Here is a 23,074-nt window from a genome sequence, read left to right as displayed (position 1 = left end):
GGTTTAGTTTAGCCGCTTTTGTTTACGTAAAAGAAAAGTTTCTTTTTAAAATAATAGATCGCAATCACGCACAGACATTAAAATATACTAACTGAAGTAACTGACATTGACAGAAGACGAAAAGTGAAAAACAAAAAGGTGTGAACTCTTTGGTGAATAAACCGGAAAACAGAAAAATATCACTATCCAGATTTTTTATTTCGGATTAAATGTATTAAATTTCTTATTAATATACCGATATAAACATTGATATTGTACTATGTCAACTATTTTCTTTGCATATCAATATGTTGTGTTTTTTTGGTCCTTCTTCGTAAACTGAAACGTACAAATTTGATGGCTGCCAAGTTGACAGCTGTGCTGTGCTGTAAATGGATTTATTCCAGAAATTATTCTTACAGCAAAATACTACGAGTAACTCTTCGTAGTTCGCAACGTGATTAAAAGCGGTACACGTGTACTTTTGCTAATGGTATTTCGTAACAATTACTTCCCATTTAAATGTATACAATCAGTGTTAAAAATGTATTAATTGACACTGCTTTGGGACACGTAAGTCTTGAACTAATGAAATAGTCGGTGCCTGTTTATTAAACAATGAGGGGGATTAAGGTGTTTATAATATGTTTGTGTATAATTGTGTCGGCGGCGGAGTTGCTTGGGCCCGAGAGCAAGAAAAAAGATGACAAAGATAAAGAGAGTGAAGATGATCGTGGGGAGCAAGAATCCCTGGATTTCGAACAGGAGTACATCAAAGGGCTCAACAAGGAAATTATAACGTTGCATGAATACGCTGAAGCTATACGGAAGACCCAAGACTTGCCCAAAGAAGATGATATTGCTGAAGGTAACCAGTTTCTACAAAAATCACTACATAGACCATAGTATAAAACAAAGTCGCTTCCCCCTGTCTGTCTGTCTGTATGTATACTTAGATCTTTAAAACTACGCAACGGATTTTGATGCGGTTTTATTTTAATAGATAGAGTGATTCAAGAGGAAGGTTTATGTATAATTTGTTAACCCGTGCAAAGCCGGGGCGAGTCGCTAGTGTTTCATAAGTTGATGTAGCAAAAAGGCTGTAGCTAGGGTTGTGGACATCAACTTAAAAATGAATATAACTGCATGTTAGTTACTAAGTTTAGAATAGTTGAAATGCCATACTTATCACTGGTAATAAAAGACCTTTATACTAAGTAATAAAATAAATGGTTATATAATAGGTACCTATAATAAAATATATATATTTTTTATAATGTATTTGTTATAAGCATTTATCATGAATGATGCCAAATGTAAGGTAAGGTCAATATGGCTAATTCCGTCATAGGGACTATTCCGTCCACAAGCGTATATTTCTTTGATTTTCAACGGTAGGAAAATAAACCCATTTGCTTTTGATCGCTGAAACTAAAAGCAATCGCTGCTTTGTCAATGAATATATCAATTTTGTTCATTGATTGAGAAAAACGCTAATGGACGGAATAGCCCCTATAGATAACGGAATTAGCCACATTGACCTTACATAATGTGTGTTTTGTGTAATAAAATTTAATTACTTAAAATACTCCATGGCTTCTGCTATCATCGTTAAACATATTATGACATATATCTGACATTCTAATAGCCTCCTAAGGGCCAGCCGTATAAATGAAAAACCCAAAATTGCCACAGAAATTTGAACCCATAGTGCAGGGAATAGAGTTGATTTTTATTTGTTTGAAAATTTAACGAAACAAGAAATTGACTACCGTAGGCTCAAAGGGCGTAAGGGACAAAATGTCGAAAATGAATTATGAACGCAGTTACACTTTTGCAAGTTTGTTCCAATTGAATATGGTTTTTAAATTTCATCAAACTGAAGAAGTACTATAGGTAGGACCTTGGGCCTTAGGAGGATTGGACTATTATGTAAATTATTTGTGTATTTTATTAATTGATAAAAACTTTCATTTCTACAACATATGTTTCCTAAACCCATACTTTCATTTTATAATTTAACTAAGTGGTTTTCCATTACAGATAATCAGCTGAAGCAAATGGAGTTTTCTCTGAAGATGTTGAAGAAGAACCTTCTGCGCCATACGGAAGGAACTTGGCTCGGAGACTTGAAAGACGATGACTCAGAAGGAGGAGACCTGGACGTAAGTCTTTGCAGCTTATATACAATTTTTGTGATGGCAATGGCAGGAGGACCAGAATGTTGACGGATTGGTGGCTGCTTTCGGATGAAAGAAGCGCCTGGCGTCCGTTGGCTCGTTGGGTGGATGACATTCGAAATATCGCAGGGCACTTTTGGATGAGACTAGCACAGGACCGGGACAAGTGAGGTGTAGCGTAATAGGTACATGAAGAGAACCCTAGGCGGCTCAGCAGTGGGCGACCGAAGGCTAAAATGATGATGATGATACAATTGACAAACACTAAAAACAACAAAAAAAATTTAACATTAATCGTTAAAAAAACAAGTGCAGTGATATACACGCATCAGCTTTCAGCTGCTAGTGTATTAAACAATATAATAATCACTTATAATTGCTACATTTTTATGTGTTGTTGGTTGACATTATTATTCACAACGACGAGACGTAAAATTAATACTCGAACGCCGAAAAACGCGCCTAGATGTTGATGTCAACTTTAGCCAGTCTTCTCCGAGACCACTGGGACAACGCCGTCCTCGAAACGTCGGAGGTACCTTTAAAACTTAATTTTACGCGATTAAGTCCCGTCGTTGTGAATAATAATTAGTAAAAATCGTGAAAGTTTCAGTCAGTACATAGCAGCATACACTAAAAAAACTCTCATGTCCATTTTAGTAAATGGTTATAGAATATATTTATCTGTATTTTCAGAAACTAGATGAGAATCCACAGGACATTCTAGACACATTACCACCTATCCCTCAAGAAGAGGAACCAGAATTGACACCAGAGCTAAAAGAAGGTAAGTCACATCCTGAAATTATTTATTCAGCAGCAAACCAGCTAAATATTCATTGTGGCCATCATCTTAGCGTTGTCTTAGCTATTTGTTGCACGTCACTATATAAAGCCTCTCTTATCTGCTTATTTCTTTTTTTTATTTCTTATTTGGTCTTATCTCTTGTTTGCTTTAGAATCCCAAATAATGTGCAAAAAAATGTAAAAATAGTGTGCTAGAACAGAAAAGTGTTACTTTGCTCCCTCCTAGCAGGGAGGAAAAGTGCCACTTTGATCCCTCCTAGCAGGGAAGAAATAGTTATTTGTACAACAAGAGATCAAAGTTTGATATTTCTTCGAGTGCTTATTTTGAGTCCCGTGCAAGCGAAAGATTCTATACTAGAATCTTGAGCGTAGTAAGGGACTCAAAAGCGCACGAGATGTAAATAACTTTGATCTCGTGTAGTTCACAAAACTTTTCACCTCAGCAGTGAGAACATATTAGAGAACCCGAAAAATGTATTCCTTCTTCATCACTTACCTCTATTCACTCATGTTTTCTTAAGATATACCAACAATTAAGTTTTCACCTCAGCAGCTTGAACAAGGGTACTTTGCTACTTAAAAACAGTGAGCAAAATCGCATTTTGCTCATTTTGTCTCACTCAGTGAGCAAAATGCGATTTTGCTCACTGTTTTCAAGTAGCAAAGTACCCTTGTTGGAGCTGCTGAGGTGAAAAAGCTCTTTACCGAATAGGTGGTGTGAAAAAACTTTTTTTTTCACAGCTAAAGAGCTCTACGACGCAGCCCTAGCCAAGCTGAACCGCCGCTCGCCCGACCTGCGCGCCTCCATTCTCCAGGTCAAGCAAGCCGCCGACATGGGCTACGGCCCCGCTAAGATCAAGCTGGCTTGGAGCTACCTGTTCGGAGAGGGGGTCGAATTGGACCTGGAGAAGGCGCGGGGTATTTTTGAGGAGCTGGTTGGAGAGGGGAATGCTGATGCTCATGCTGTAAGTTCATTTTATATTTTTTATTTAAAAAAAAAATTGGGTGTCAGTTTTGTAACGGCCCATACGAAATGTATGTGAAAATGCGTTACAAAATGGTCATTTTTTTGGACCAATTTTTTTTAGAGTAGAAGTAACCCAAAAGTTGATGGGTTTCGAAAAAGAGTAAGTGGTACACTTTTAAGTGAAAATGGCCCTTAAATCAGTTTTCGAGAGTGGAAGTGTATTGTGCAATGTTACAGTGACTGAGTAAGTTTAAAAGCAACAATCATTGAGGTTAGCTGAATAAATAGAATTATTAATTTAAGTGCAAAGTTGTACCCAACTGCTTGTCAAAAGCCTCCTTCTCTTTCTACCACTTATTCTAGTCTTGAGTATTATTTTATCACTAATGTGGTAGTGTGCAGTGAATGGATTAACCTTGAAACGCGTTTAACCACCATTTTGGAGTCAACGGCCGATAGTCCACGTGCTACTTGTAAAAGCCGGCTATCGCTTTACAAGAGCTAATAAAATCACCGTTCACAATCTTGTACTAACTATACAATTTTAGTCGTATTTAAAACTCCTACTAACTTGACACTGGCGAAATAGTCCTACTGGACTGAGGTCATAATTTTGAACAAAAAACAATAATTGCTAACCCCATTTATTTGACGTCGTCTACGGCCAACACCGCCCTCAAGTCCATAACAAGAATAAAAAAAGTTATGATTTTTTTTTTAGGGTATGGGCTTCTTGTACGCCACCGGTATAGCCGTGCCCGTCTCTCAAGCGAAGGCCCTAGTCCACTACACTATCGGCGCTCTTGGTAACAGCGACTACGCGCAGATGGCGCTCGCGTACCGCTACTGGGCGGGCGTCACCGTGCCCAGCTCCTGCCAGAAGGCCATGGACCTGTACATGAAGGTCGCTGCTAAAGGTACTGTGAACTGAATAGCATGAGAGCCTCATGCAGTAGTGCTATCTCTGTCACTCTTAGCTATATCACCGTCCCAGTAGCGAAGGCCCTAGTCCACTACACTATGGGCGCGCTTGGTAACAGCGACTACGCACAGATGGCGCTCGCGTACCGCTACTGGGCGTGCGTCACCGTGCCCAGCTCCTGCCAGAAGGCCATGGACTTGTACATGAAGGTCGCCGCCAAAGGTACTGTGAACTGAATAGCATGAGAGCCCCATGCAGTAGTGCTGTCTCTGTCACTCTTAGCTATATCACCGTCCCAGTAGCGAAGGCCTTAGTCCACTACACTATGGGAGCGCTTGGTAACAGCGACTACGCACAGATGGCGCTCGCGTACCGCTACTGGGCGGGCGTCACCGCGCCCAGCTCCTGCCAGAAGGCCATGGACCTGTACATGAAGGTCGCCGCCAAAGGTACTGTGAACTGAAGTGTGATTATTTACGATTTAATAGCATGAGAGCCCCATACAGTAGTGCTACCTCTGTCACTCTTAGCTATATCACCGTCCCAGTAGCGAATGCCTTAGTCCACTACACTATGGGCGCTTTAAAAACCGGCCAAGTGCGAGTCGGACTCGCGTTCCAAGGGTGCCGTACATTAAGTGCTACTCACGCTCGACTGCACATTTCTAATAGGTTTTCCTATAGGTAAAGGATTATTTTATTTCCTGTATTTTTTTTTCAAAATATTAGACCAGTGGCGGAGCTGAGGCTGGAATCGAACCAGCGTCCTCTGCTATCGCGGCATTGCCTGAGCCATTCGGTCACTCGCAGCGCAAATTATTTTCAAGTAGAAACACTACTGCCTATATAAATTATAACCTGAAATTAATGTCATATACTAAGAAAAATATTATAATACGTTTAGTGAACTATAATGTTTATACAACGATTTAAAAGACTATACTATAATATTCATTGCACTTTCTCGCCTTATAGCGCCTGCTAAGTATGCATATGAATGCTTGTCCACAGTGGCTAGCGGCGTGACTTTAAGCGGAGGCCCATCCATCCAGCGGACTCGATTACTAGACGAGGCCGAAGGCACTGGAGGGGGCGGGGCTCTGGACTCGGACCTTATTGAGTACTACCAGCTGTTGGCTGAGAAGGGAGATGTACAAGCTCAGGTAAGGGAAATTGTTACTTATATTTAAGCCATAGCTTTGGAATTAAGACTTATGTTCAAGCCATAGCGGACTCGATTACTAGACGAGGCCGAAGGCACTGGAGGGGGCGGGGCTCTGGACTCGGACCTTATTGAGTACTACCAGCTGTTGGCTGAGAAGGGAGATGTACAAGCTCAGGTAGGAGAAATTGATACTTAAATTTAAGCCATATATAGCTTTGGAATTGATACTTATGTTCAAGCCATAGCGGACTCGATTACTAGACGAGGCCGAAGGCACTGGAGGGGGCGGGGCTCTGGACTCGGACCTTATTGAGTACTACCAGCTGTTGGCTGAGAAGGGAGATGTACAAGCTCAGGTAGGAGAAATTGATACTTATATTCAAGCCATAGCTTTGGAATTGATACTTATGTTCAAGCCATAGCGGACTCGATTACTAGACGAGGCCGAAGGCACTGGAGGGGGCGGGGCTCTGGACTCGGACCTTATTGAGTACTACCAGCTGTTGGCTGAGAAGGGAGATGTACAAGCTCAGGTAGGAGAAATTGATACTTATATTTAAGCCATAGCTTTGGAATTAATACTTATGTTCAAGCCATAGCGGACTCGATTACTAGACGAGGCCGAAGGCACTGGAGGGGGCGGGGCTCTGGACTCGGACCTTATTGAGTACTACCAGCTGTTGGCTGAGAAGGGAGATGTACAAGCTCAGGTAAGGGAAATTGTTACTTATTGACCGAAGCGTAGCGAAGGTCTACGTTTTGACTCGGGCATTTTGCTTTTGTATGTCCGGATGTTCTCCTCTACAGGTCACAATTCTCAACCGATTCTTGTGAAATTTTGTGACCAGATTCTATGAGTAAATAAAAATTTTTTGTCGATCCCGTTTTTGGAAATTTTCAAAAATGGAGGAGTTGTGATACCTCGCGCTTAAACAAATATTCGTATCAATATCATAAGAGTATTTTCTTTTTGAGACATATTTACATAGTAAATGGCAAAAATGCAGAAAAATTGTATTGCTGGTTTATGCGGTATTTAGATATTTAGTTTGTACTCGAGAACAGAGATGCGATTTATTTGAAATACTTCTATTTAAAATGCAAATACAAAATGCAAAATACCTATTTTGTATTTTGCATTTAAATGCCTTTTAGTAAAAAACATTTTTTATTTTATTTGAAATACTTTTCGAGATGTATTTTGCATTTTTAATATTCATTTCAAAATGCAAAATACTTTGCGATTAAGTTTAGCCAACATTACCAGTCAAACAAAATGAAATGAACGAATGACGCTTGTATTGCCGAATTTGACCGATAGAGGCGCCTGCTAGCCATGCGCGCCCTTTTTAGGGTTCCGTACCCAAAGGGTAAAAACGGGACCCTATTACTAAGACTCCGCTGTCCGTCCGTCCGTCCGTCTGTCACCAGGCTGTATCTCACGAACCGTGATAGCTAGACAGTTGAAATTTTCACAGATGATGTATTTCTGTTGCCGCTATAACAACAAATACTAAAAACAGAATAAAATAAAGATTTAAGTGGGGCTCCCATACAACAAACGTGATTTTTGACCGAAGTTAAGCAACGTCGGGCGGGGACAGTACTTGGATGGGTGACCGTTTTTTGCTTGTTTTGCTCTATTTTTTGTTGATGGTGCGGAACCCTCCGTGCGCGAGTTCGACTCGCACTTGGCCGGTTTTTTTTCGTCTTTGGTCAGAGTGCGCGCCTGCGCCTTATAGCCGTTTAGACTCGCGACTCGGCTCGCGGCGCGTCTCGTGGCTCGCCGCGACACACTCGGCTTCGGCTTGTCAATTGGTTATAAACCTTATGCCGTGCCGTTAGTGTTTAAATTATATTAGCTCGACGAGCTTGCGAGCCACGAGACGAGTCGCGAGCCCACCGCTTACACTCGCGTCTCGTGGCGCGGCTCGCGGCTCGTCTCGTGGCTCGCGCGAGAGTCTAAACCGGTTATTATGACCAAAATGTCATGCATACGGTGCCATGTTATTAGACGTTTTTGTTCGGCTCGGCATTGTGTCTCTATTTCTCATGATAAATACCTAAAATAAATAAAAATATCCGAGATTTGGTCAAAAGGTATTTTATTTAGAAATAGTATTTTGAAAATACCTATTTTGCATTTAGCATTTGAAATACAAAACGCAAAACTATTTGGTATTTTGCATTTGAAATAGTAAATCTGAAAAGTATTTTGCATTTTGTATTTAAATGCTTTTTTAAAACCATTTTGTACATCTCTGCTCGAGAATGAGTAGCCGAATTTCGTCAGCTTAGCTAAGAACTATCATGGCGCATTTTGTAAACAATCGCTTTTTTTGTTTGCACACAGAATGCTGGGTTCGATCCCCAGTAAGACATAACTTTTTGTATTTTTTTTTCACTTAAACTTCGTATTTTTTTTAAATAAATTTAAATCTTTGTATTGTTGATTGATCAAACCGTTGTGTGGCGCTGTCATCGTGCACGGTCCCAATAAGCTATGCTCGCGAGGTCTACAGCTCACAGAGCCACTAGTATTTAAGCCATAGCTTTGGAATTGATACTTATGTTCAAGCCATAGCCGGACTCGATTATTAGACGAGGTCGAATGCACTGGAGAGGGTGTGGTTTTGAACTTGGACCTTATTGAATAACACCAGTTGTTGACTGCAAAAGGAGCTCAGATAAACAAAGTCAACCTTATAAACACGATGATATAATTAGTGTCCGGCCGAAACATGTTTTTTTGCCGAAACATACATAGGGACAGACAGACAGCGGGAAGCGACTTTGTTTTATACTATGTAGTGATAGTGATTGTTAGAGTCGCTCCTTTTTCGACAGATCGACTCGAGATTGATACTTTCAAATCTCAGTTCCTCAAACGCAAGGTGTACACGTAGAAGTCGCTATTTAACGCATTCACTGCCAGGGGGCGTGGCCTACTTAGGAACAAACTTGTATGACGGTCGACGCATATGTGCGTCGGTGGCAGTGAATGTGTTATTAAGTTTCTTCGATTTTATTTAACAGGTCGGGCTGGGCCAATTGCACTTCCAAGGGGGCCGCGGGGTGACGCTGGACGTGAACAAGGCGCTGCACTATTTCCAGCAAGCGGCCAAGACGGGCAATGCTGTGGCCAACGCTTTTCTAGGGAAGGTGAGATTTCTAAACTACTGTCAGCTCAGTCAGTTTGACAGCTGTCAGCTTAGTCAGTTTGACAGGTCGGGCTGCCAGCTGCACTTCCAAGGGGGCCGCGGAGTGACACTGGATGTGAACAAGGCGCTTCACTACTTCCAGCAAGCGGCCAAGACGGGCAATGCTGTGGCCAATGCTTTTCTTGGAAAGGTGAAACTTGTGTTTGAAATAAAATGAAATATTTTTATTACGAACATGTGGTCCATATATAGGGTTAGGTATTACAATAACTTATATCTATAGTTAGTATTATAATTAAGACGAAACAAACAAACAAAACATTTATAACTTTCGCGGCGGAACAGGTGAGTGTAGCTGCACACCAGGGATGTTGCGAACATCCGCATCCGCATCCGCAACCGCGGAATTTCCGCATTATTTTCAACATCCGCATCCGCATAAAATCGATGCGGATTTAATGCGGATGCGGATGTGGAACAGTTCGGTACAGGAACGTCTTAGCATCGGCGGAAGTGCTAGACTGCTAGGTAATTTAGTAATTAGCCAAAAAAACCTATTAGAAATTAGCAGTCAAGCGTGAGTGGGACTTATTGTAAGGAACCCTTGGAACGCGAGTCCGACTCGCACTTGGCCGGTTTTTTGAAATAAAAATTACTAAAATGTAATATTTGACGTTTTTTATGTACCTATCTTGACATCCGCGTCCGCGGATGTGAGCCTCGAAAAATCCGCATCCGCGGATGTCAAAAAATCGGCATCCGCAACATCCCTGCTGCACACACCGCTTGACTAGGGGCGAGTCCCAACGCTGCGCCAGCGTACTTAGGATGCTGTTCGTGCTGCTTCGGCTGCGAGTGAGGAGTGACGCGCATCGCTTTCTCATGATGGCGAAAAAACAGTCTGTACGAGCCTCAGCAAACATTGCTGAGGCGCTACAATACCGCTTGAATTTGAAATACGTTTGAATTTGAAAAAAAAATTGCCTCCTGTATTTTCCACTCTTTAAAGTTACTGTTAAAGTTGATACCGTATATGTTTCTTGCTTCGACAAAATGAATAGTTTAAAAAAACACTGTTTAATTTCATGCCTGTTGGCAGCAACTTAAGAAAAATTTGCACATTTATTTGAAAAAAATAACCGGAACACCCTTTTTATTAGTGTAGTTTTGTACCTTAAAACAAACCGGGAAAAACAACAAGATACGTGACGTCACACTCACTACACTCAATCAGTAGTACAGATCGATTTACAAGAGCTGAATGGGCACGAATGGAGCGAATGAGTGAATGAAAATATGCTCCGACTGTATACCGATACAGCTATGTCACTCACACAATGAAAGTTTCGTTCATTCTTTTCGAGTCAGCTTAGGTGAATAATCTAGGTTATGTTCCAAATTACGCTCATAGCACGCTCACGATCGATTCACGCTTAAATGAGATATCGTGACGTCATTGATTGACGCCAATGGACGGCGCTCACGGTGCTCCCAGGCGTAAGCACCTTGACCGCAAACGTCAAGGTCACGTTTGACAATGACAGGACAAGCGCGAAAAAAAACAGTTGGCTAAAGATCGGTTTTCCTAGGATAGCGGTGCCGTCATATAGCGGCCGTCATACTAAATAATACGGCTAAATATGGATGTCGCAGTATTTGTATGGAGACGGCCGCTATATGACGGCACCGCTATCGGAGGAAACCAAAGCTTAAGCGTTGTGAGCGTAGTGAGCGTGATTCGGAACATAGCCCTACTGAATTACGCTGTCCTATAACGTAGGATGTTTTTAGATTTATCTAGAAGGCGGTGACGGCATCAAGGCGGACAATGAGACAGCGCTGCGGTACTTCCGCAAGGCCGCGGAACAAAACAACCCGGTCGGGCAAAGCGGGCTGGGTATCATGTACTTGCAGGTAGGTTTTACTATTTTCACCAATTTAGGCGGTATTCAAAAAATCAAATCAAAAATAAAAATACATAAGACAATAACAACTTAAGACTAGCTTTAGCCTTATTTAGCTTATTTAGGGGGATTACTGCAATGTTCTGCCGCTTGAGTGCAGCACTAGCATACTCGTATATTGTAAACCATAGATTAACTTATAGTCGAACATACTATTCCTTAAACAGTTTTTTGACAAGTTTTCACTATGACTTTGATGCAGCGCCGACCTGAGTACTGGATCAGGGTAGAGCTAGATTAAGTTTTGGCGCTCCATGCTCAGTATTTAGGTTCCGTAGTTACCCGTCCGTTTTTTCAAGATGTTTGTTTTTACAGTATTTGCCATTTTGGCGCTCCCCTTTCATTTGGCGCCTAGAGCGGCCGCTCCACTCGCTCTACCCTAGATCCGGCCCTGCTTTGATGCATCAAGGCGGTTTTTTTACAGACTACCGCGAAACGCGAGAGTCAAAACTTCGTTATCTGTCTCTCTATAGCGAATATGCAAGAGTGACAGAGAGGCAGATAACAAAAATTAGATTTTTGTGCTTCGCGGCAGGCCCTCAGTTTGTGCTAGTAGCGCCCTCCGCAGAATTTTGCGTAATTTTCCCATTTCCTACCTATTACCATTGATTAATCTTTTTCTTAGTGAAATTATTGGCTTAAAGAAATAAGATTTTCCTGGAGGTTGCCTGGAAGAGATCGCTTTTAAGCGATAAGACCGCCTGTTGTTTACTTCTGCTTGTGTTTCTGTACGGTTACCATCAGTTTGTCACTGACATAAACGCCGTCGAGAACGTAATTTACTTTCTATACATCTCGCTCGCACTCGCATATTAGTGCAAACGGGATGTATTCGCTAGGTGCACGACTGGTGCTGCCCTCATTTTGGCGGACTTTCTACGTTAAATCTTATGGAGTAAAATTAGTTCAAGCGGCTGCCGCTAGTACTAATGGCGGACATTCCATAAGATTACCTGTTTTTGTGACGATCAGCGCCACTTCCCCCTCCACCGAATGCGCACCTTGCCAATAGAAAGTAAATTAAATTACGTTTTCGACGGCGTTTATGTCAGTGACAAACTGATGGTAACCGTACTGTTTTCTTTTATTGAGGTGTGTAATAAAGAGTATTGGTATTGTATTTTATTGTTTTACAAAATATTATCCGATAGCTAGTGTGATTATGGATTTCATTATGGTAAACCTTTTTCATGAAATAGGGTCGAGGCGTGCCGAAAGACACGGCGTCGGCGCTGAAATTCTTCACGATGGCCGCTAACCAGGGCTGGGTAGAGGGGCAGCTGCATCTCGGCTTCATGTACTTCAGTATGTATAGTTATCTAATATCTATTACTAATCTAAAAACTAGTGTCCTACCGAAGATTCGGTTTCGGTTTCGGCCAGTTTCGGCCATAAAATGTTTCGGCCGTAGTTTCGGTTTTGGCCAAAAAACGGCCGAACGTTTCGGCATAGCTACGAAATTAACTATGTGACAAAGACCAACAGTTGGGGAGCAAGTAGGACAACAATATTTATGTATACAGAAATTAATTGGTTTATTAGAAAACACAATTCCCCTAATGTTAGCGCCACTGGACGGTCGACGCAGTCTTAATATGTGTATAAAGGCGGTTTAATGAAATTTATTTAACGATTTTAATAAATCTGCAAAAGTTTCGGTTTCGGCCGAAACTAGAGCCAATGCCGAACCTTCGGTTTCGGTTTCGGCAAAAAAACATGTTTCGGTCGGACACTACTAAAAACTTGTCTTTATGTCCCAAACCGCCGCCATTTTGTGGCGGGGGTTCAGGCAGACCGAAAAGGAGATGGCGGGACGATTTGGACGCATTTTATCCGGATTTCCGGGAAAGTAGGGAAGTTGAGTGGAGGAAACGATGGGAGGCCTTTGCCCAGCAGTGGGACACTAAACCAGGCTAACAAAAAAAATGTGTCAAACACTATATCTTAGACCGTTCTCAACCAAAACGGTACTTATAGTCTGACAAGAAATTGTAGAAATTAAAAAATGGCAACATTGTACTGTAATCCCGTATTGTCGGTTGTCAATAAGGCGCTGATTCTATATAGCTTCAATTTGAAATCAACATTATCGACAAAACAACCAAACAACCTGTATATTAGGGATTGCAGAACCGGTACTTTTTAAAAGAACCGGGATTTTCGGTACTAGGCAAAATTGGAACCGGGATTATCCGGTATTTTCGGGACTGCCTTCAAAAAACAGTTTTTATCTTAATTTTCAGTAGAAAAGCGTAAAACGGCCATGGATCTTTCCCTAAACATGGATACAATATAAAAAGTACCATAGTGAAGGTACACATACTTCTTTTTAGGGTTCCGTACCCAAAGGGTAAAAACGGGACCCTATTACTAAGACTCCGCTGTCCGTCCGTCCGTCCGTCCGTCCGTCTGTCACCAGGCTGTATCTCACCGACCGTGATAGCTAGAGAGTTGAAATTTTCACAGATGATGTATTTCTGTTGCCGCTATAACAACAAATACTAAAAACAGAATAAAATAAAGATTTAAGTGGGGCTCCCATACAACAAACGTGATTTTTGACCGAAGTTAAGCAACGTCGTGCGTTGTCAGTACTTGGATGGGTGACCGTTTTTTTGCTTGTTTTACTCTATTTTTTGTTGATGGTGCGGAACCCTCCGTGCGCGAGTTCGACTCGCACTTGGCCGGTTTTTTACGATAATATGTGTCTTTATATAAACCACACAATCGGAAGCGCTGGTGGCCTAGCGGTAAGAGCGTGCGACTTGCAATCCGGAGGTCGCGGGTTCGAACCCCGGCTCGTACCAATGAGTTTTTCGGAACTTATGTACGAAATATCATTTGATATTTACCAGTCGCTTTTCGGTGAAGGAAACCGGACTAATCCCAATACGGGCCTAGTTTACCCTCTGGGTTGGAAGGTCAGATGGCAGTCGCTTTCGTAAAAACTAGTGCCCACGCCAATTACTGGGATTAGTTGCCAAGCGGACCCCAGGCTCCCATGAGCCGTGGCAAAATGCCGGGACAACGCGAGGAAGAAGAAGAAGATATAAACCACACAATCATTGCCTACACTGTGATATGTACTGCCTCTGCAGTGTATATCAACCAAGCCCTAATATGGATCAAGATTTGATGTTTTCTTTGCAGGCGGCATTGGTGTCCGACGTGATTTCAAACAAGCCAATAAATACTTCTCATTGGCTTCCCAGTCAGGACACGTGCTGGCCTTGTACCATTTGGCTCACACTCACGCACAGGGATTGGGTGTTCTACGATCCTGTACCACCGCTGTCGAGGTTAGTATTTATTTCAAACAGACCAATAAATACTTCTCATTAGCTTCCCAGTCAGGACACGTGTTGGCCTTGTACCACCTGGCGCACACTCACGCACAGGAATTGGGTGTTCTACGATCCTGTACCACCGCTGTTGAGGTTAGTATTTATTTCAAACAGACCAATAAATACTTCTCATTAGCTTCCCAGTCAGGACATGTGTTGGCCTTGTACCATCTGGCTCACACTCACGCACAAGGATTGGGTGTTCTACGATCCTGTACCACCGCTGTCGAGGTTAGTATTTATTTCAAACAGACCAATAAATACTTCTCATTGGCTTCCCAATCAGGACACGTGCTGGCCTTGTACCACCTGGCGCACACTCACGCACAAGGATTGGGTGTTCTACGATCCTGTACCACCGCTGTTGAGGTTAGTATTTATATCAAACAGGCCAATAAATACTTCTCATTGGCTTCTCAGTCAGGACACGTGTTGGCCTTGTACCATCTGGCGCACACTCACGCACAAGGATTGGGTGTTTTACGATCCTGTACCACCGCTGTCGAGGTTAGTATTTATTTCAAACAGGCCAATAAATACCTCTCACTGGCCTCCCAGTCAGGACACGTGTTGGCTTTGTACCATCTGGCGCACACTCACGCACGAGGATTGGGTGTTCTACGATCCTGTACCACCGCTGTCGAGGTTAGTATTTATTTCAAACAGGCCAATAAATACCTCTCACTGGCCTCCCAGTCAGGACACGTGTTGGCCTTGTACCATCTCGCTCATACTCACGCACAAGGATTGGGTGTTTTACGATCCTGTACCACCGCTGTCGAGGTTAGTATTTATTTCAAACAGACCAATAAATACTTCTCATTGGCTTCCCAGTCAGGACACGTGTTGGCCTTGTACCATCTGGCGCACACTCACGTACAAGGATTGGGTGTTCTACGATCCTGTACCACCGCTGTTGAGGTTAATATTTATATCAAACAGGCCAATAAATACTTCTCATTGGCTTCTCAGTCAGGACACGTGTTGGCCTTGTACCATCTGGCGCACACTCACGCACAAGGATTGGGTGTTTTACGATCCTGTACCACCGCAGTCGAGGTTAGTATTTATTTCAAACAGACCAATAAATACTTCTCATTGGCTTCCCAATCAGGACACGTGCTGGCCTTGTACCATCTGGCGCACACTCACGCACAAGGATTGGGTGTTCTACGATCCTGTACCACCGCTGTCGAGGTTAGTATTTATTTCAAACAGGCCAATAAATACTTCTCATTGGCTTCCCAGTCAGGACACGTGTTGGCCTTGTACCACCTGGCGCACACTCACGCACAGGGATTGGGTGTTCTACGATCCTGTACCACCGCTGTCGAGGTTAGTATTTATTTCAAACAGGCCAATAAATACTTCTCATTGGCTTCTCAATCAGGACACGTACTGGCCTTGTACCACCTGGCTCACACTCACGCACAAGGATTGGGTGTTCTACGATCCTGTACCACCGCTGTCGAGGTTAGTATTTATTTCAAACAGACCAATAAATACTTCTCATTAGCTTCCCAGTCAGGACACGTGTTGGCCTTGTACCACCTGGCGCACACTCACGCACAGGAATTGGGTGTTCTACGATCCTGTACCACCGCTGTTGAGGTTAGTATTTATTTCAAACAGACCAATAAATACTTCTCATTAGCTTCCCAGTCAGGACATGTGTTGGCCTTGTACCATCTGGCTCACACTCACGCACAAGGATTGGGTGTTCTACGATCCTGTACCACCGCTGTCGAGGTTAGTATTTATTTCAAACAGACCAATAAATACTTCTCATTGGCTTCCCAATCAGGACACGTGCTGGCCTTGTACCACCTGGCGCACACTCACGCACAAGGATTGGGTGTTCTACGATCCTGTACCACCGCTGTTGAGGTTAGTATTTATATCAAACAGGCCAATAAATACTTCTCATTGGCTTCTCAGTCAGGACACGTGTTGGCCTTGTACCATCTGGCGCACACTCACGCACAAGGATTGGGTGTTTTACGATCCTGTACCACCGCTGTCGAGGTTAGTATTTATTTCAAACAGGCCAATAAATACCTCTCACTGGCCTCTCAGTCAGGACACGTGTTGGCTTTGTACCATCTGGCGCACACTCACGCACGAGGATTGGGTGTTCTACGATCCTGTACCACCGCTGTCGAGGTTAGTATTTATTTCAAACAGGCCAATAAATACCTCTCACTGGCCTCCCAGTCAGGACACGTGTTGGCCTTGTACCATCTCGCTCATACTCACGCACAAGGATTGGGTGTTTTACGATCCTGTACCACCGCTGTCGAGGTTAGTATTTATTTCAAACAGACCAATAAATACTTCTCATTGGCTTCCCAGTCAGGACACGTGTTGGCCTTGTACCATCTGGCGCACACTCACGTACAAGGATTGGGTGTTCTACGATCCTGTACCACCGCTGTTGAGGTTAATATTTATATCAAACAGGCCAATAAATACTTCTCATTGGCTTCTCAGTCAGGACACGTGTTGGCCTTGTACCATCTGGCGCACACTCACGCACAAGGATTGGGTGTTTTACGATCCTGTACCACCGCAGTCGAGGTTAGTATTTATTTCAAACAGACCAATAAATACTTCTCATTGGCTTCCCAATCAGGACACGTGCTGGCCTTGTACCATCTGGCGCACACTCACGCACAAGGATTGGGTGTTCTACGATCCTGTACCACCGCTGTCGAGGTTAGTATTTATTTCAAACAGGCCAATAAATACTTCTCATTGGCTTCCCAGTCAGGACACGTGTTGGCCTTGTACCACCTGGCGCACACTCACGCACAGGGATTGGGTGTTCTACGATCCTGTACCACCGCTGTCGAGGTTAGTATTTATTTCAAACAGGCCAATAAATACTTCTCATTGGCTTCTCAATCAGGACACGTACTGGCCTTGTACCACCTGGCTCACACTCACGCACAAGGATTGGGTGTTCTACGATCCTGTACCACCGCTGTCGAGGTTAGTATTTATTGGAGGTGGCTGTTTAGCGTAAAAATATTAAAGAAAAATTTGAACGTTTCGGCTCTAAAAGATTCTAAAATGACAGTTGTATTTTCATGCCTGTAGCAGTGCTCCCTACGTAGAATTTGAAGAAACTCATTATTGCTTTCTGTAACAACAATTAATTAGTGTTTTTAAATCTTGCTCACGCTGTTGTCTTTGCACAAGTGCCTTGAAAAAAATTACAAATACTCCCGACGTTTCAATAAAATCGTGTTCTTTGACCCTATACCGTAGAAACTTAACATTTGTTTCAAAAATAAAATTGTAATAATTTGACATAAAGTATCAAGATACATAGATATACAACATTAGACGTCACATTACTCTCTTATTTATTTCACCAGCTGTTCAAGAACGTGTGCGAGCGAGGCGCTTGGGGCTCACGCCTCATGTTAGCTCACGCGGCCTGGCGCGCTCGGGATTCCGACTCCTCGCTCCTGCAATACCTCTCCCTCGCCGAGCGAGGTTATGAGCTGGCCATGTCCAACGCGGCCTTCCTACTCGATATCGGTAAGTGCACTTTATAGACTTGTTTTGCTCAATTACTAGCCACAGCCATATTTTTAGGGTTCCGTATTTCGAAAGAAAAAAATTGAACCTTTATAGGATCGTTCGTGCGTCTTCCTGTCTGTCCGACCCCCCCCCCCCCCACCTTTTATATCCGAAACTACTGGGTCAAAAATAAAAGAAATACACTTACTTATAGATGACAGGAAAACCTATTAGAAATGTGCAGTCAAGCGTTAGTCGGACTTAATGCACGGCACTCTTGGAACGTGAGTCCGATTCACATTTGGCCGGTTTTTTTATAAAGCATAGTCCGCGAGTTAAGCGCGCGTAAGCGTTAATTTTTTGACCATTGTAATCAATTATCCATCTTGATTTAAAATTACACAACATCACAAAAGATAAAAAAAAAGATAAAAGATAGTTTATTCAAGTAGGCATAATTACAATGCGCTTATGAACGTCAAATAAAGCTACACCGGCTCCAACTCTACACCTCTGCCCCGAGAAGATTTAAATCCCCCCTCAATTGGAGGAGACACAAACATTTATTCTATCCACTACTGGAGTTACAGTCAGTAGCAATAATGCTAAGCGGGCGAGGTATTGAAAATGATCTTGTCTCGACTTTATTTTTAAGAGAATTAGTGCGCGTCAAGGTAATTTTGAGCAAGTTCTGCTGATGACTGTACATAAATATTTGTCCACAGGTGAAGTGAGCCTGTTCCCCGAAGAGGAGCGCTACCGGCGCGCCCTTCAGCTGTGGGGCCGCGCCGCCGCGCAGGGCTACTCCGCGGCGCGCGTCAAGCTCGGCGACTATCATTACTACGGCCAGGGCACGCACCAAGACCTCGAGGCCGCCGCGCACCACTACAGGTATAGTTTGTAGCATGGTCTAATAAAACATGGTCTTCTCTTCCCAGAGTGTCACTTGCCTACGTCACAAAAACATTGCCACTTTATTTCAACATAACATGTTACATGGGTACATTATATCTATGGTTAATAAGTTAAAATATTTCTTTATAATTTTATAAATTTCATTTATATGTATTTTATCTTAAATTTTACAATAACACGTCATTTTTAATTATTGGTTAGCAATATCTTCCGATTCACGAAAGAAATTTCAGACGTTCGGGTAGTTCTGTTTACACTACTGGCAACACAGGATAGCGCTGTTACATTTGACAATCCGCCATTTTGTCCCTGACCGTCATCCTTGTCGAACGCGTGTTAATTGTTATTTCCTTCTCGCTCAGTGTCAGCAGTCGCAGTGTTTTCCAAACTTTTCACGTCGTAAACTTGGTAATTAATGTTTTGTTACGAAAATGGTTGGCTGCTCTATTCGGAACTGTAAGAGTAGGAGTGAAAAGTGCAGTATAGATTTGTTTTATTTTACTATGTTTCTACATGAATAACTTAAAATTAATGCCGTTAAAATAATTTTCACCGTTGGTTAAAATTCTCCCACATTTTAAAGTTTGAGAACCTGTAAACAGCATGATGACGTAGGCAAGTGACAGTTAGGTCATTCGCGAATCTCGGAAGAGAGTACCAGGCGGAGTATATTATTATACCATGGTTTGTAGCTTTCTAATAGACCCCGAAGGCTAATCCTATTGTCTATTGTTCAGTAAAACCGCACGTGCTACTTACCTGCAAAAAAGGGTCCTAATTATTCTATTTGGCACCTGAGCGCGGGCTAGTCCGACGCTCAAAAAACCAGTGTAGGTGCGCTCTCCGATAACGCGCCTTTGTTACGCATCTCGATGACACATTTTAGACTGGTTCTGTAGCGTTCGACTCGCCGGCACTCAGTAACCGAAGTACCGATTTTTTATGCAGGTGGTTGTGGCACGTGGCACGAGCGGTTTTTCTTAACAATAGACAATAGGATTAGCCTTCGGGGTCTATTAGAAAGCTACAAACTATACCTCACACCCAAACACCTTTCATGGTTTGTCAAAGGACTGTCTCATTTAAACATAGACAGAGAGAATCATACCATCTTTGTCTTACACTAGTACTAGCACCCGACAGAAACGGATGAGTATAAATTAAAAGTGGAAAAATTCACTGTCTTGGGTGGGACTTGAACCCACGACCACTGCAATCATCAATAATAATAGCATCGTTCGCAGACGTTTCTGATTAATACAAAATTAATTTACGGATGAGTATAGTTTTTTTTTGTTCTTATTTAAGACTGACAAATTTATATCAAATTATATTATATCAAAACCGTGCACTTATGCGAAAAAAGGGGCCGACTGTGGACAACATTGGCTACCGATACTACGGCCGGCACACCCCAGGACCAGTCGTACCTCGCTCGCGAAACGCTCCTAACAAAACGATAAGTGAACATTAAGTACGTCACGGTCCATACTAAGATATGGAAAACGAGAGTATTGCGATTTATCGGTGAAATATTGCGTTTATAATTGCCATACAATATTTTTTTGGATAAATTGTAAGGAATCGAATGGTACCATTATTTGTTATCGTTTTTTCATTTTCATAATATTTGAATATCCACATTATTATGATAAATTGCTCATTTGCCATCTATTTTACTACATTTTGTTGGAAAATTCAACATGTGTCATCCCTATTTAACAACAAATTATTGTCATAACAGGATAGCGTCAGAGCAACTCCACAACGCGCAAGCGACGTTCAACCTAGGCTACATGCACGAGCGAGGCCTAGGTCTCACCCAAGACCTGCATCTAGCTAAACGCTGCTACGACCTAGCGGCCGACACTTCGCCCGACGCCCGTCTGCCTACTGCGCTAGCTTTAGCCCGACTTAATGCTGAAGCGGCCATCACTAAGTTGACTAATGTAAGTACCTCTAGTTGTCACCAAAGTATCACCAACAAGCATGAGAGAAGCCTAGGTCTCACTCAAGACCTGCATCTAGCTAAACGCTGCTACGACCTAGCGGCCGACACTTCGCCCGACGCCCGTCTGCCTACTGCGCTAGCTCTAGCCCGACTTAACGCTGAGGCGGCCATCACTAAGTTGACTAATGTAAGTACCTCTAGTTGTCACCAAAGTATCACCAACAAGCATGAGAGAAGCCTAGGTCTCACTCAAGACCTGCATCTAGCTAAACGCTGCTACGACCTAGCGGCCGACACTTCGCCCGACGCCCGTCTGCCTACTGCGCTAGCTCTAGCCCGACTTAACGCTGAGGCGGCCATCACTAAGTTGACTAATGTAAGTGCCTCTAGTTGTGACCGAACTATCGCCTACAATCATGAGAGAGGCCTAGGTCTCACCCAAGACCTGCATCTAGCTAAACGCTGCTACGACCTAGCGGCCGACACTTCGCCCGACGCCCGTCTGCCTACTGCGCTAGCTTTAGCCCGACTTAATGCTGAAGCAGCCATCACGAAACTTGCCCACGAGTAAAAACTTAGGATTTATGTTTTAATTTAGCTAATAAACAAATTAAAAGTGGAAAAATTCACTGCCTTGGATGGGGCTTGAACCCACGACCACCGGATCGCTAGCCCGGTGCTCTTCCATCTGAGCTACCAAGTCCTTACCGAATACAGCGAATATTTCCACCATATATGAGCCTTGAGCTCTGGTTTCCTAGGATAGCGGTGCCGCCATACAAAATACTACTTCATCCATATTTCGCCGTATTATTTTGTATGAAGACGGCCGCTATATGACGGACTGCTATCCTAGGAAAACATAACTTTAAGGGGCCCACTGATGGTCAGTCCGCCAGACGATATTGGCCTGTCAGTTGTTCGGAGCTATCATCTTTTGCGTTTAACCATAGAGAAAAAAATAACATAGAGTGCTCACTCCATACATCAGTTCAGACTATTAATTTCAGTGTCTACATCTAGCATCGAGTAGCGGAACTATCAGTACTGCTACTTGACAATAGATGTAGCACCGACCGGAAAGTCTTACCTATCTCAAACAGCATAAGACTTTCCGGTCGGTGCTACATCTATTGTCAAGTAGCAAGATAGTTCCGCTACTCGATGCTAGATGCTAATAGTCTTTTTGGTACTAAAACTGATGTATGGAGGTATTTTTTAGGGTTCCGTACCCAAAGGGTAAAAACGGGACCCTATTACTAAGACTCCGCTGTCCGTCCGTCCGTCCGTCCGTCTGTCACCAGGCTGTATCTCACGAACCGTAATAGCTAGACAGTTGAAATTTTCACAGATGATGTATTTCTGTTGCTGCTATAACAACAAATACTAAAAACAGAATAAAATAAAGAATTAAGTGGGGCTCCCATACAACAAACGTGATTTTTGACCGAAGTTAAGCAACGTCGGGCGGGGTCAGTACTTGGATGGGTGACCGTTTTTTTGCTTGTTTTGCTCTATTTTTTGTTGATGGTGCGGAACCCTCCGTGCGCGAGTCCGACTCGCACTTGGCCGGTTTTTTCTCTATGGTTTAACTGACAGGCCGATATCGTCCGGCGGACTGATGATCAGTGGGCCCCTTGAAATTGTTTCCAAAGGTTATTTTACTTATTATATTATTTGTTTTTTTGTGTTATGAAAATTAAAAATGAAAATATTTATTTACATTAATAAATGTTACATAACAAGGTAACAGGTTGGGACTCCCTATTAAGTATATTATACCTGTATCAGGAAGCCCCGCTCCTCCGTAGCAACAAGTTGTAGATTTAAGAAATATTTAACTAGCATACAGAAGTGTGTGTGTGTGTATGTCTAGGTATATGACTGTGTGTGAGATCGTGTGAGTGCAAGTGAATATGTTGAACTTTTCGGAACTTCTTATACAATAGGTACTGTAAAGCATAATATCGTATTTTATGTTATGTTTCCTTTTTATCCTATTGTTACCTATCTTTGTTCCAGTCCGTGTGGGTGACACCGTTCGCGGCCGCCATCGCCGGCGACGCAGTCTCCAACTGGGACGTGTACCTCATCACGGCGCTGCTCGGCGCACTCGGGCTGGTGGTCTACCTGCGCCGCCCACAGAACTGACCCTGGATCATACGCATCATTCTACGACTGTGGGCCCGTAG

At 42.9% G+C, this 23,074-nt stretch overlaps 1 protein-coding gene and 1 non-coding gene across 2 annotated transcripts; one reads left to right on the top strand and one right to left on the bottom strand.

Moving 5' to 3' along the window:
- Positions 1-316: 316 nt before the first annotated feature.
- LOC134656097 (protein sel-1 homolog 1) lies at positions 317-23,054 on the top strand. The gene is made up of 14 exons (XM_063511614.1): positions 317-847; positions 2,023-2,144; positions 2,856-2,946; positions 3,708-3,931; positions 4,655-4,850; positions 5,866-6,017; positions 9,056-9,181; positions 10,972-11,094; positions 12,344-12,449; positions 14,295-14,443; positions 17,869-18,034; positions 18,742-18,907; positions 20,676-21,258; positions 22,905-23,054. The coding sequence occupies exons 1-14, from the start codon at positions 598-600 to the stop codon at positions 23,031-23,033; spliced, it is 2,583 nt and encodes an 860-aa protein (XP_063367684.1). The 5' UTR covers positions 317-597; the 3' UTR covers positions 23,034-23,054.
- Trnaa-agc (transfer RNA alanine (anticodon AGC)) lies at positions 21,513-21,585 on the bottom strand. The gene has a single exon. It is a non-coding gene; the product is annotated as a tRNA-Ala (tRNA).
- Positions 23,055-23,074: the final 20 nt, after the last annotated feature.

Source organism: Cydia amplana, chromosome 17, assembly GCF_948474715.1.
Source record: "Cydia amplana chromosome 17, ilCydAmpl1.1, whole genome shotgun sequence".
Lineage (NCBI taxonomy): Eukaryota > Metazoa > Arthropoda > Insecta > Lepidoptera > Tortricidae > Cydia > Cydia amplana.
This window is presented reverse-complemented; position numbering and strand designations above follow the sequence as displayed.